We start from the raw sequence: 13,633 nt of genomic DNA, 5'->3' as shown, positions 1-13,633 counted from the left end.
GCTCGGCGGCTCCATCTCTCCCACTGTGTTCCTATGGAGACGAGCTGGAGCTCGCCCAAGTCTCCACGAGTCCATAGGATGCAGAACGAGCGCTGATGGAGGGGCTGTGATTCTGAGGGATGAACGGCTCCGTTGCTCCGTTGCTCCGTTTGTTCCACGGTGCATCACGTTGACGCCGTGCTGGGGGGGGGGGGCTTTGCATCCTCTGCTCTGCCCTAAGAGCTGCAGGGATGAATCACGTTCACGGAGGTTGGGTTATAGGCTGAGAACGTTCACCAGCAATTAAAAAAAAAGAAGAGAAAAAAAGAGCAGATTGAGGGCTGTGTGTGGAGTGTGAGACGCTGCGTGCCCGGGCTGGCAGCACCCGACCCTGCAGTGTGTGTGTGGGGTTTGTGCAATCACGAATCCTCCTAGGAGATGGGGAATAGGGGATGGGGGAGGGGGTTCTTGTTTTGGAGGACAGGTATACCTACTGCAAAAAATGATAATAAAAGGAAAATCGACCAAAAAAAAAAAAAACCCTGCAAAATCAGCTTCATAAACCCACCCCCAACCATGAGCAATCATGAGCTGGGCCCTACACCTGACTGCCTGCAGTAATCCCAGCCCCATTTTGATGCCAGGGAGGGAAGCAGCCCCATAGGTCCCCCCGTCAGCCCCATCCCTTTGGGGCTACGTCCCCATGGATCCCCTACAAAGCACCCCCAGCCCCTGTCCACCCCCAGGGCTCCCCCAGCACCCACCCCTCAGGGAGCAGAGGGGCCGGGGGCTCCCGTGGGTGCTCACACAGAGACGTGGGGCTCCCCGTGGGTGCACAGTGTGATGTGGGGCTCCCGGCTCTGTCTCGCTGGCAGATGGCACACAGTGAGCAGCAGACGGGAACAGACTGCTCTGTGCCAGGAGAGCTCTGATGGGTGTAATGGGGGGGGGGGGGGCTGAAGAAAGGGGGGGCAGGATCCATGCTGGGAGAAGGGGGTGGGGGGACTTCGTAGTGTTCCTGAAAATGATGCAGGGAGTGGGGGATGCAGCTTGGCTGGGGGAGGGGGCAGCTCCATGCTTCGTAAGATGAATTGAAATAGGAAAAAACTGAGGGGGGGGGGGGGGGGACCACAGGGGACCACAGTGCAGTCCCGTGGGGTGCAGTGGGGCCCTGTGAGAGATGGAGGGGCCGCTACGGGTGGGAGGCATGGAGTGTGAGTGAGCCCTATAGGGTGTGGGGGGAGCTTAGCGGGAAAGGGAAACCTATGGGGGCTTTGGGGGCACACAGAGGAACTGGGGGGGAATGGGGGGGGCAGAGAACAATGGGGGTCCTGGGGCCGGAGGAGCTGTAGTAGTCACAGAGCCCCAGGATGGCAGTTGGGGGCATGAAGACCCCCCACACAGATCACACCCGACGCCCACCGGGCACGTGGGCAGCACGCACTGCGCATGCGTCCGCCCGGCGGTGCTCAGGCGCATGCGCATCACCGCTACCCCGCAGCGCATGCGCGGTAGCGGGCACGTGCGGGGTGAGGCCTCGCGCGGCCGCGCCCACAACGACCGGCGGAGCCCGGGGAGGAACGGGGGATCCGGGGATCGGAATGGCGTCCCCCGTAGGGAAGCAGTCTGGGCAGCTTCCCCCCTCCCCCTGCCCCGCAACCATGCGTTGCCCTGCATTGCCCTGCCCGAACCTCCCCGCCGCTCCGTGCCCGGAAGGAAGATGGCTGCCGCGACGCTACGCGGCGCGGTTCGATGACATCATCATCGCGCGCCCGCAGCGGCGACGCTAGCGGAGGGGGTAAGAGGGCACGGGAGGTGGGGGAGCGGCGTACCGGGAGGCGCCCGGAGCCCTACGGGGGGCGGTGGGGGCACAGGGACGGGACGGCGGAGTACGGGGCTGCCCCCCCCCCCCGATGCGTGAGCGCGGAGAATAACGAGGATTTCCGCCGCGTGGCTCCGGTGCCGCTCGGAGACGCGCACGGTGGTCCCGGGGCCGGGCCGTAACCCCTCCCTGGGTCCGCTGCTCCGCGCCGCCGCCGCCTCCGCCTCAAACACGGCCGCAGTCCAACCCCCCGCTCCGGGCACGGCGCCTCGTCCCAGCGCTGCCCGCCTCCGGGCGGGGCGGGGAGAACCGTTGCGGAGACGGAACCGAAAGCGAAAGGATCCGCAGCCATCTTACGGCGTACCCCGGGCCCGGCACCGCCTCCGGCGCTTCGCTTTGGCCGTCCGGACGCAGACCGGAGCGCAGGTAACGCGTGACGGGAAGCTCTGCCCCCCATTGCTCAGTGCTGCTTTGGGCCCGAAGGAGCCGCGTTTTGGAGCACGGCACGGCCGGGGTCGGTGGTCGGTGGTCGGCGGAGTTCGGGAGCGGAACTCGGGGTGCCGTGAGCTGCACGTGCTCTGCTGCTGTAGGAACGGAGCGCTCCACATGCAGCCCCCCTTCTTACCCTCCTTGTTTTCATCACCCTCCGCTGCTCGGGCTTGGGGAAGTCGGAGAACTTCCTTTGCAATGAGTTTTCCAATGCTGGGCGATGTGGGGGTCCCAGGGAAGGAGCCCAGCAGGAGATACCCATCACAGCGTGTAGGAGGGCTGGGATACACCCTATGCGTGGCTGCTTCTCTTTAAGCAGCGCTTTAAAGGCTCAGAGCTGCAGCTCAGCCCTCAGGGCATGAGTGAAACTCGGGCTGCCATCCCAAAACATACTACAAAGTGCCCACCTACCTCATTTCTCCAACATTGGGGTATATATATATACCCGATTTCACCCACATGCGGGCAGCCTGCGCAGCTGGCTTGATGTTCAGCCCAACGAGAGCAGCACCTCTCTCTTCATTTTAAAGCTGTTTCCTTATTAACCTTACCCAGGGCTCCTGACTGCTGGGTTCTGACCCGGGCAGGTTTAATTTGCCACTTGTGCTCATCACATGAATAATTTAATGTCAGTGGAAAGCAGGAAGGCTTGGCAAGGCGCGCGTCTCAGTAGCACGGAGGCTGTTCAGACTGCACCTCTGGAAGCATATGATTGTGTGATGGGGTTTTTAATCCTATGGGTTATTTTCCTGTGTGTCTTCCTAGCAGGTATCTGCTGAGAACTGGAGAGAATCGCTGCTCCTGGCGTGCGGGCAGCCTGGCCACAAACGTGTGCTCAAGCAGTGCGCTATGAGCAGAGGCACTGCTCAAGGCAAAGGCTCACATCTCACCCGAGCGAGGCATCACTGCTCCAACGCTCCCCCAGCCTTCTTTAACGGCCCCCATCCCTCGCAGAAAGCAAACTGGGATTCCTCTTGGCACCTCGCAGAGCAGGATGGTGACGTCTGCTTGATTCACAGACCGCAGTCCTACAGCAAGCTGTGTGCCGGAGGATGGCAGGCTGCTGCTCCTGCAGGGAGAGGGCAGGGCGGCCGTGGCAAAGCAGGATGGCATAGGTTCTCCAGCAAGCAGCAGCAGGTAGAAGCACCCCCACATCGTCCCCCTCCTCGTTATCGCTCTCAGGAGGACCTGCAAAGAGATTCATTCGCCATCAGGCTGAATTTACAGAGACTGTCTCTTGCCGGGCAGAGCTTGGAGCAAGAAATTCTGAGTATTTTGGGGCAGCTGCAGGTGGGAGAGACTCGTACAGTTCACGATCTTGCACGTAAGCTTAAAACTCAAAGGAAGGAGGTCAATCGTGTTCTGTATAAGCTCCTCAAGGAAGGCAAATTGCACAGAATCGTAGGGACGCCGCCGCTGTGGAGGATCGCAAACCCAAACGGGGAGGGAGAAGGAAGCCATCCCGAGTACGGGGTGGGGAGTGCAGACCCAGGTCCTGAGAGCAGGGAGGAGAGGAGCACAGCTGCTGTGAGGGACCCCAACCCCACCATGGCTGAGACCAAGGACAAGATCTGCAACTTCTTGTTCAGCGTGGCGGACACGACGGCCATCAACCTGGCCAGGAATATTGGATTTTCCAGGGCGAAGGATGTGAATTCCTTTCTCAGTGCTCTGGAGAAGCTGGGAGACGTCCGGAAGCAGAACTGCACCCCTCCACGATGGTCCCTAACGAGCAGGAAACGCGAGCGGATGGAGATGAGGCTGAAGGCCACTGCAGCACCAGCAGATCCTGCAGCTGAGCCGGGTGTGCTGCCTTCTGCGCCTGCAGCTCTGCAGGAGGTGGCTGCAGCTTCACCAGCAGCAACAGCAGCAGAGCAAAGTGTGGGAGACGGGCAGCAGCCATCAGAGCAAAGCGTTCGGAGCGTCGCTGCTGGCAGGGAAGCAGCCGTGCCCGAGGAATCCAAGCCCTTGTTTTCTGGCTTCAGTAGCTACGATAGCTCTGAAAACAGCAGGTGGGCTTCGGATGATATCCCAGATTATCTGAACACTATCACCAAGCAGGATGGATCCGAATCCATCATGCACACCCAGTCATCCCCCAGCTACACTGCTCAGTTTAACACTATCTTCCCATGCACGCCCGTGGAGAAGCTGCTGGCTTGCCAGGAGAAGAACCCAGTGAGCGGCCTCACCGAGTACTCCCAGTTTACCTACCAGCACTGTGAGTTCACCATGCTGGAGCAGAGTGGGCCCTCTCATGAGCCACGGTAAGAAGGCTTCCTAACCTCCCCGAGCTCTCTTTGTTTCAGCTAACTTGGACCAGCTTCGCCCCAGCGTTGTCCCAAGGGGCTGCTCGTTAGTGTTTGCTGCGGTTTGGGCTGATTAACTTCTGTATTTAAACAGGAATCAGCCAGGCTATGTTTTAACCCCCTGCGTCTGGTAACCCCGTGCAGAGGTAGAATTCATCTCTTCAGCCAGATGCCCTGTCTGATTTGGTCCCTTGGCTTTCAATGTGGCTTATATCGAGAGAGTAAAACTGGCATTTCTGGGGTACCCCCGACTTATCCAGCTGCAAGCTGTGGATGTGGCATAAAGGAAGCCCCAAACAAAGCACCTGAGAGCAGAGAGTTTGGGTTGAATGAGGTGAACCCACCCGCAGTGTCTCTGTGGGGTGGTAGGTCAGAGTGCAGCACGATGCTGTGCTGTGTGGAGTCAGTCTGTGGGGTCCCACCTCCAACTGCTAAACCGGGGCTGTTCCTGAGTGAGATGGTGAGAAGTGTGTATGTGCCACGCTGGGACATGTCAATAGACTCGCTAGACAGGAAAATTGGCCTAATTTCTGAAAGCAGAGTCCCAGGTCTTTTTTTGTTAGGGGAGATGGAATGGATTCAGCCCGGCTCTGGATCCCGTGTGACCCCTTTTCTCTGGAAGCAAGTTTCCTTTGCACGGGGCCGGAGGACAGGAGGGGACCTGCCTGGCTGGAAAAAAGCCCACATGAGAGTTGTATGGGAGGCAGCACCTCCTGAGCTGCTGGCATTGCGTTGGGTGGCTCACAGCACTGCTGGGATTCAAGGAGAGTACCAGAGGGACAGATGAGCCTGGATGAGGTGCAGGCAGAGCAGCACGGGCTGCTCTCAGACTTCCTTGTGCAGGAGATGTGACCGAGCTGCTCTTTGCAAGGGGTTGTTGCATCTTTCCAGCTGTCTGTGCGGCCTGCAGAACAAGGCAGCTCGTTCCTTTCCTGCAGGATGAAATCTAGAGCTGCTGCATCTCTCCTAAGCAGCTCTGGAGATGCTGTGAAGTGAGACCCAGACACGGAGCTCTCCTTTCTGCACGTAGCAGCAAAGGTTTGCTCCCAGCCCGGAGCTGCCTGCTCCTTCTCATCGACTTCCAAGAGCAAACGCTTGCTCTGAGGACACCACTTGATTTCCCTCGTTGACTTTTGTCTCTTTGTTGGTTTCCTTCTGAAGGTTTAAGTTCCAGGCAGTGATTAATGGGCGCCCGTTCCCACCAGCAGAAGCAGGAAGCAAAAAACTCGCCAAGCAGGAGGCAGCAGCAAACGCCATGAGGATCCTGATGCAAGAAGCAGAGGATGGGAGTCCCGACGGACCTCACACTGACATGCCATTTGTGTCTGACAGCTCTGAGCTGGAACAGGTGAGTCTTGTCGTCCTCTTCCTGAGTTCGATCCAACGGCTCTTGTTCTGAAACCCACCTCCTCAATCTCCTCGTCGCAGCCTTTGCATTCAGAGCCAGAGCTGTCACCTGCAGCGGCTCAGCTGAGCCTGCTCTCTGGGAAGCACCCCATCAGCGTGCTAATGGAGTATGGGCAGAAGTCTGGGAACATGATTGAATTCCTGCTGCTGTCTCAGGATGGCCCACCTCACGATCCCAGGTATGGCGTGCTGCTGGGGAGGCTGGGAACCCTTCCTTCCCTTTAACACCTTGCTGTTCAGCATGCTCCTGTGCTCCTCCTGACCTAACCTCATACCGAGGAGCCATGCCCAGACTCCTGCACAACGACCATCTCCAGAAGGAAGCTAAAAGAATGCCTTTTCTCAGAGCAGGGATGCTCTGCTGCAGCAAGAACAGCTTCTAGTCCTGTGTCCTACCTGGTAGCACTGCTCTGGGATTTCCAGCTTGAGGCCGTGGTGGTAGATTCAAACTGGAGATAATGCAGAAGGGTTTAAACTTGAGCTGGGAGAAAGGGATAATAACCAGGCTGAGATGTGTGTGCTTAACGCTCTTCGTATGCTATGATGTCCTGTCAGGTTCAGCTACTGTGTGAAAATGGGTGACCAAATTTTCCCTGCTGTGGTAGGAAACAGCAAGAAGGGAGCAAAGCAAATGGCAGCAGAGGTTGCTGTGAAGATTCTCTCTGGAGAGTCTGCGCCACGTGTCCCACCTGAACAGGTACAGAGAGCTGCTTTGGGAGACCCAACTGTTTCATCACATCCCCCCCTATATTGCATGCATTCCACCCCACGCTGTGGCTCTGGCAGAGCTTTGCAGAAGCCTGCAGTGCCATTGGTATTTAACAGCCCAACTTTCTGTCCTGCTCTCCTGCAGCCCGTTGTGAAGCCTCAGGGTGAACGCAGCTGTGCTCTGCAGATCGTCATTCCTGATGAACCCAAAGCAGTGAAATCAAAGGGTGTTGGGGAGCTCATCAAATACCTCAATGTCAATCCGGTCAGTGGCCTGCTGGAATACGCCCGCTCCAATGGCTTTGCTGCAGAGTTCAAACTCATTGACCAGACAGGACCTCCCCATGACCCAAAGTAAGTGGTTGTGTCCCTCCAGGGGGAAATCTTGCCTTGTTACTGTTGTTCTGGAGCAGAGAATGCAACGTTTGTCACCTGGTTTGAGATGGCAATGGGCCTTTGCTGCTGCCTCTGCCAAACCTCGCGTCCAGCTAAGGCCACACCACCTCCACTCTGCTCGTTGTGCTGCGAGATTTTAAAACCAGACTGAGATGGAAGGGTTTCTTCAGTTCTCAAACGCTCTGCTGTCTTCACAGGTTTGTCTATCAGGCGAAGGTTGGAGGCCGTTGGTTCCCAGCTGTAACTGCACACAGTAAGAAACAGGGCAAGCAGGAGGCAGCTGACGCAGCGCTCCGCGTCCTCATTGGGGAAACAGAGAAAGCAGAGCGCATGGGAGGGATGAGCGTCGCAGAGGTAACGTCCAGCTCTAAGGCTGGGTCTGCTTTTGCAGCCCTTTCTCTCCTGTGCTGCTCAGTCCAGCAGAAAAATGCCTCGGATGGTCGTTTTCTGAAGGTGTAAATGAGCTGACGCTCTGCTGACATGGGTTGCCTATTTCCAGCAGCACAGCCCTGCTGGTGTCTGCTTCAGGGCTTCATTATCCTCTGATGCTTCCACGAGCTGCTGAAATACGTTCCTGTGGTGGTGCAGGAACGCTCCCATTTCTATTCTGATTTAAAAAGAAAAAGGAAAAAGAACCCATTCCAAATGCCTTCTTACTAGGCTGAAAATTACATCAGCTCCGACAGTCGTGCATCAGATACGAGTGGAGCTCCAGATACTGAGTCAGGATGGCAGTCCCGAACCTGAAATCTCACTTGGAGTTTGGTGATCTCTCAAAAGCTGCATTCCCAATTGCACAGCTGTGGCTCTAAATAGCAAATCCATCAGGGAGAGGATGTGGTGGGGATAGAGGCGGTGATGGAAGAGGCAGTTGCAGGTGCTGTCTCCCAACAGGCAGCCAAAGGAGGGATTCCTGCAAAGGCCAGGCACAGATTTCCCTGGCTGAGTCTGTGGGAAAACAGACGAGATTGGGTTTTGTTGCTTTGCAGTGGGGTTCCCCCTGGCAGTCTCAGGAGGCCGTCCCTCAGCTCGTTTAGCTCTCTGCCAGGCAGACAGCTTGCTGCAGCTAATGATGTGCTTAGAGCAGAACTCCAAGCGTTGGAGAGGCTTTCCCCAGAAACACCCCAAAGATCCCCACCCACCCCTTGGTGTGACGCCCTGTGTGCTTTCAGCCCTGCAGTCTGTGTTCTGTGTGTTCCTTCCTTCTGCTTGGTTAGCTGCGTTTCGGGTTAGCTGCTGCCTGAGCTCTTTTCTTCCCTGTCCTGCAGCTCCCTGTGAGGGGCAGCACTCTCCACGACCAAATGGCCATGCTGAGCCACCAGCGCTTCAACGTCCTGACTGCTTGCATCCAGCACAGCCTGCTTGGGAGGAAGATCCTGGCTGCCATCATCATGAGGAAGGGAAGCCAGGACTTGGGAGTGGTGGTCAGCATCGGGACAGGTATGGGCTGCTTCCAGCACGAGCTGAGCTCTGCGTCCCCCCCCTGGGTTCCCCATCAGCTCCAAGCAGGGAACGGCTGCTGCTGGAGGCTTTGGAAGGGCAAGCAATGCTGGCAGGGCTCACATGGTGTCACAAGTGATTTAGCTGCAGAGAGAGAACAAAGTGATCGCGCCTTCAGCTCTATTGCTCTTAATCTTTGCTTGCATTGCCGTGCGCTGCTCTGTGCATCAGAGCGTGGACTCCTTCCCGCATCAGATAGCACAGGTTCCCCGCTTTGTCACAGCTGAAAAGCACTGAGGCTTGGAGGGACGCTGCCCTAAAAGTGTGGCAATCAGAGTCTCTGCTGTCTGTGAGCAGGGTGTGCTCTCTGTCCCTTGTTTGCCTTCCTGCCTGGGTCAAGGTGATAACCAGTGGGGGAGGTGCTGCTCAGAAGCCCAGGGAGGTAAAACCTGGCGAGCTCAAACCTTCCTGCAAAGCTCTTGTGGTGGCTTTGAGGGGACGCAAGCCTTCCATTTCTCTCTTATTTCCCCCCCTCCCCCCCAGGTAATCGGTGTGTGAAAGGAGAAGAGCTGAGCTTGAAGGGGGAGACGGTGAATGACTGCCATGCAGAAATCATCTCTCGCAGAGGCTTTGTGAGGTGAGAAGGGGGAAGCCTGGGGAGAGGCGGAGGTGCCTGCCAAGGGCTTGTAGCCACGGAGGTTCCTGCACTGCTTTAACACCAGTTTGCCCCCCCGTGTTGTTAAGTAGAGGGATGCCGTTTGTGATAAGGAAGGGGCCACGCCTGAACGGTGCCTGAATTAGTACCAAACTGGAGACTTGCCAAGAGCCCCGGGGCTGTTTCTGCTGCTGCACTTAAAATAAAGCGTGGTGCAGAGCATGCAAAGCACGGCTCCGGGCTGAGCACAGCATTCCCGTGCAGCACGAAGCGGGGGGGGGGTGGGATTTTTGCAGCCCAGATCCTTTGGTGGCACTCTTTGGGTGCAGAAGGCGTGTGCTGATAAGTGATAAATCCCTTTTCGTCAGCCTGGGGAAGGCTTTTCCCAAACCAAAGCGCCCGATTGTTCTCTTATCTGGAAAAGCATTCAGTGCGGAGCTTCTTGAGAGCTGAAGTGAGGTGCAATTGGGTGAGCCTCCATGATTGCCTGCCCTCCCAGTTATGAGCAGCAGCAAAGCCAGCTGCTTTTGTAAAGCTGTTGTCTGCCCTCTGTGCCTTCCTCGGCACTGGAAGGTGTTGAGGGTCGGTCGCCAGCAGGCTGTGAAATCAGAGGGTTGCACTCTTGCTTGCTGTCTGTCTGAGCTATTCATCTTGACAGCTGTAGCTGCTGGGCTGCTCTGGCACGGCAGAGCCTGTCAGAGATGACAGCAGTGAGCTTCACCTCTCCTGCACGCGCTCTTCTTGAGGGATCCCTGTGAAGCTGCACTTATTCTTCAGTCCTTGATGGTGTGTTGGAGAGACCTCAGGGTTTTCCTCTGCTCCCAGCCAGCAGCAGCCATGAAAGGCCCAGTCAATGTAAACGGATCGTGGGGTTGTGCTAATAACGCTGCTCGTGTTCAGCTGCCTCTGGGGCTCTTTACTCTGCGTGCAAACACGGTGCTGACTAAAGGTGCTAGGTTAACAACCTTGAAGTCTTCTTCACGCTCAGATCAGATGCATAAAGGCAGCAGAGCTGAGCCAGCCAGGCTCCTTTCTCTCCTCTGCCAGTGCTTCTATCTGCTTACCCAACACAACGCTTATTTCTTTATTGCGTGTCATGTGCCTGGTAGGAAATCCGCTCCGTTTCATGCCTCTCTGTGGTGTCACACGCCATTCATTGGCTTCTGTGCTCGGTTTGATGGAGGCAGAGCTCAGGATCCTGCTTGTCCAGGGCCTGGGCAGTGTGTGGATCGGTGTGCTCCTTGTGTTGAGGAGCAAAGCTCCTTTTTGATGCATTGGTCCTGCTTTCAGGTTTCTCTATAGTGAGCTGATGAAGTACGACCCCTGTAAACCTTCTGCAGAAGAGAGCATTTTTGAGCCAGCAGGAGGGAGGAGGCTCAAAATAAAGAGCAGCATCACCTTCCACCTCTACATCAGGTTGGTGTGGGGTTACTCAGGGGGGTGAGCGGTGCAGCGCCTCCATCCCTGGCAGCTCTCCATGACCTGCCCGTAACCTGAGGAGCGTTTCACTTCTAGCACAGCACCTTGTGGAGATGGAGCACTCTTTGATAAGTCCTGCAGCGACCAGGCGAGCGTGGTGGGGCCGGCAGAGCACCAACCCCTCTTTGAGAACTCCAAACAAGGCAAGCTGCGGACCAAGGTGGAGAATGGTGAGTGCAGTTTGCTCCCTGCATGTTGGGTGGCCCCCCAGCCCTCCGTTCTGAGCCACCCTGGAGCTCCAGGCTTCCTTTCCTCTCCCCGTGTGCTGCTGTGGTGGGATCTGAAGCGTGCAAGAAACAAAGATGGAGTGTCTGAGTCCTGACAGGAGAGCTTTCTTTGCTCACCCAGGGGAAGGCACCATTCCTGTGGAGTCGAGTGACATTGTGCCCACGTGGGATGGGATCCAGCACGGGGAGAGGCTGCGCACCATGTCCTGCAGTGACAAAATCTTACGTTGGAACGTGCTGGGCTTGCAAGGAGCACTGCTGTCACACTTCATCGAGCCAGTGTATCTCAGCTCTGTTACTCTTGGTATGAGACTCGCCGTCCCTTTCTGGGTTGGGACAGCTGTGCTGCGCTGCTCCTTCGCGGAGCAAACTGCAGTGCCACATAACCCCCTTCCACCGTGGAGACTGCAGGAATAAGAGGCTGAAACATCAATCTTGGCAGAGCCGTTCTGTTTTGGAGTTTGTGGATTGTACGTGGTGGGTGGTGTGAGTTTTCCTCTGGGATTCTTGATTTTTTAGAAGCTGCTTGTGAGGGTGAGACTCAACTTGCATCACTAAGGATGCATACAAGCTATAAGCCTTCACCTAGGGGTGTGCAGCTGCAAACTCACTGCTGCTGATGCCTGTGACTGTCAGCTTCCAGTGCTGTCGTTCTCAGGGCTTGCCTGTTACCTGCAAGCTTCTGTTCTCTGATGCCTTCGTTTGTGTCTTCATAGGTTACCTGTACAGCCAGGGCCACCTGACACGAGCCATCTGCTGCCGCCTGGTCAGAGATGGGGATGTGCTGCAGAAGAGGCTCCAGGCTCCGTATCAGATCAACCACCCAGAGGTCTGTGCTCCCCTTTGCGTTTCCATCCTCTCTTCCACCTCAGCCCCTGGTTCTCAGTGAATTCACAATTCAGTAAAGCAGTGTGTGCCATCCATCCCTCCCCTTTGTCCATGGTTTCCTGGGGAAATGCAGGCCAAGGTTACCCTCCTAGCCTTCATCTTAGCAGCAAACGGTGGCTTCTTAATCTCAGGAGTTCAGCTGAGCTGAGTGCAAGGGTTGGAAACCCCTCAGATTTCACTTCTCCCAGGTGAGATCAGACCCAGCACCATCACATCCCAAAAGGAGCATAAGGGAGGACCTTCAGCCTGGGGTAGCTGAGATTTGAACGTGCAGAGCACTGAGCATCGGGGTGGAAAGCGAGGGCCAGAGCTGAGTGCAGGGCTGGGGGCTGCTGCTGTGTGCCCAGGTCACCCCCTCACCCCCATCTCGTGGTGGGATCAGTGTTGGGAACCCCCCCCCCCCCTTCCCTCTGTGGCTGCAGGTTGGACGAGTCAGCGTGTACGACTCTGCCAGGCAGACGGGCAAGACAAAGGAGTCTTCAGTGAACTGGTGTCTTGCTGATGGAAGCAAAGTGGAAGTGTTGGATGGCACAAAAGGGAAAGTAGATGGGTAAGAAGAGCTTTTCCTGATGCTGCTTTTCTATCCGGGGAGATGGGGTCAGTCGTACTCTTGCATTGCAATATCTGCTGTGGGGAGGGGTGTTTCAGGCTGACTCAACGCAGAGCCCTTGAAGCAGAACAGACGGTGCTCAGGCCCTGCAGCAGAGCCCCAGGGGGTCTCATGGGCCTCTGAGCAAGGGGTTGTCCCGAGTCCTCTGCTCCTGTCAGCTTCTCTGTGTCATCTCTTTAACCACTGCCTTTTTCTTCCTTCTCAGACCGAAGCTGGAGGTGTCCCGTGTGTCCAAGAGGAAAACGTTTGCCCTGTTCCAGCAGCTGTGTGCCAAGAGCGACTGCAAAGAGCTGCAGAAGCTCTCGGTGTACTCAGAAGCAAAGAAAGCAGCCGTGCAGTACCAGAAAGCCAAGCAGTGCTTCTTCAACGCTCTGGAGGAGATGGGCTACGGCAGCTGGATCTGCAAACCTCAGGAGGAGGACAACTTCTCCATCCCTGATGCATAACCAGATGCCCTTGGGTGGCTGTGTGGGTGTGGGTGAGCGTGTGCAGGGTGTGTGGGTCCATCCTTCCCTGCTTTCCTTTTGAGGTGCAGCCAGTAGTTGCAGCAGTTTCCCCTGTAGGCTTCGGCTGCCTTTTCTCTCCCTGCTTTCTCCTCTTTTAAAACATGCATGAAAATCACCGTCTCTTTAATTTTAAGCCAGGGCAGCCTGAGTTTGTTTGCTTTCACGTTCTCATCTCTGTTGTCTTTTAAAAGAAGGTACAAGAAACCAGAAGGGACTGCAGCCCTGAAACGTTCGGACCGTGCACTGCAGCTCCCTCTGGCAGATCTTGGGGGCAGGTTCTCTCTTTGGAGAAAGCTGCCGGGCTGTTTTATGTCTCTGTGTTCTCCCTGCTCTTTGGTGGCTGGCAGCCCGGCTAGGCTGGGATGCAGACTGAGCTCTGCACGGCTGCCAGCGGTGCATCCCGTGTTAATAAATTTTAGGTATTGTTACCTTGCTCTGCTCCATGGGTGTGTGAAGCGCTCGGGGCTGAAAGGGGATCCCTGGGTGTGGAGCTGAGGGCTGTTTTGCAGGGAAACGGAGATGGAGTTATTGTTTGCTAAGCGATGAATTGTCTGCGCCGAGCTGTGGTAACGGTGGGTGAAGCTTCTTGCCTTAAGCAAGGGCTTTGGGGGCAGAATTGAGCCCTGTGTGGACTTCTCCCACCTCCTCCCCGTCTTTGGGACGGGGCTGCTGCTCCTCTCTGGGCTGGGGAAGTCACGTTGCTTCCCTGCTGGGAGGC

General features: G+C 56.5%; 1 protein-coding gene across 2 annotated transcripts; it reads left to right on the top strand.

Moving 5' to 3' along the window:
• Positions 1 to 2,139: 2,139 nt before the first annotated feature.
• On the top strand, positions 2,140 to 13,343 carry ADAR (adenosine deaminase, RNA specific). 2 transcript variants are annotated; one of them, XM_001232161.6, is made up of 15 exons: positions 2,140 to 2,227; positions 3,059 to 4,557; positions 5,761 to 5,947; positions 6,028 to 6,185; positions 6,562 to 6,703; positions 6,860 to 7,068; positions 7,308 to 7,464; positions 8,379 to 8,550; positions 9,094 to 9,187; positions 10,496 to 10,621; positions 10,721 to 10,854; positions 11,033 to 11,215; positions 11,628 to 11,740; positions 12,222 to 12,349; positions 12,615 to 13,343. In XM_001232161.6, the coding sequence occupies exons 2-15, from the start codon at positions 3,140 to 3,142 to the stop codon at positions 12,853 to 12,855; spliced, it is 3,462 nt and encodes a 1,153-aa protein (XP_001232162.3). In that variant the 5' UTR covers positions 2,140 to 2,227; positions 3,059 to 3,139; the 3' UTR covers positions 12,856 to 13,343. The 2 variants fall into 2 exon arrangements, with proteins under 2 accessions (XP_001232162.3, XP_004948316.2); XM_004948259.5 differs by having other exon boundaries at positions 3,056 to 4,557.
• The last annotated feature ends 290 nt before the right edge of the window (positions 13,344 to 13,633 follow it).

Source organism: Gallus gallus, chromosome 25, assembly GCF_016699485.2.
Source record: "Gallus gallus isolate bGalGal1 chromosome 25, bGalGal1.mat.broiler.GRCg7b, whole genome shotgun sequence".
Classification (NCBI taxonomy): domain Eukaryota; kingdom Metazoa; phylum Chordata; class Aves; order Galliformes; family Phasianidae; genus Gallus; species Gallus gallus.
This window is presented reverse-complemented; position numbering and strand designations above follow the sequence as displayed.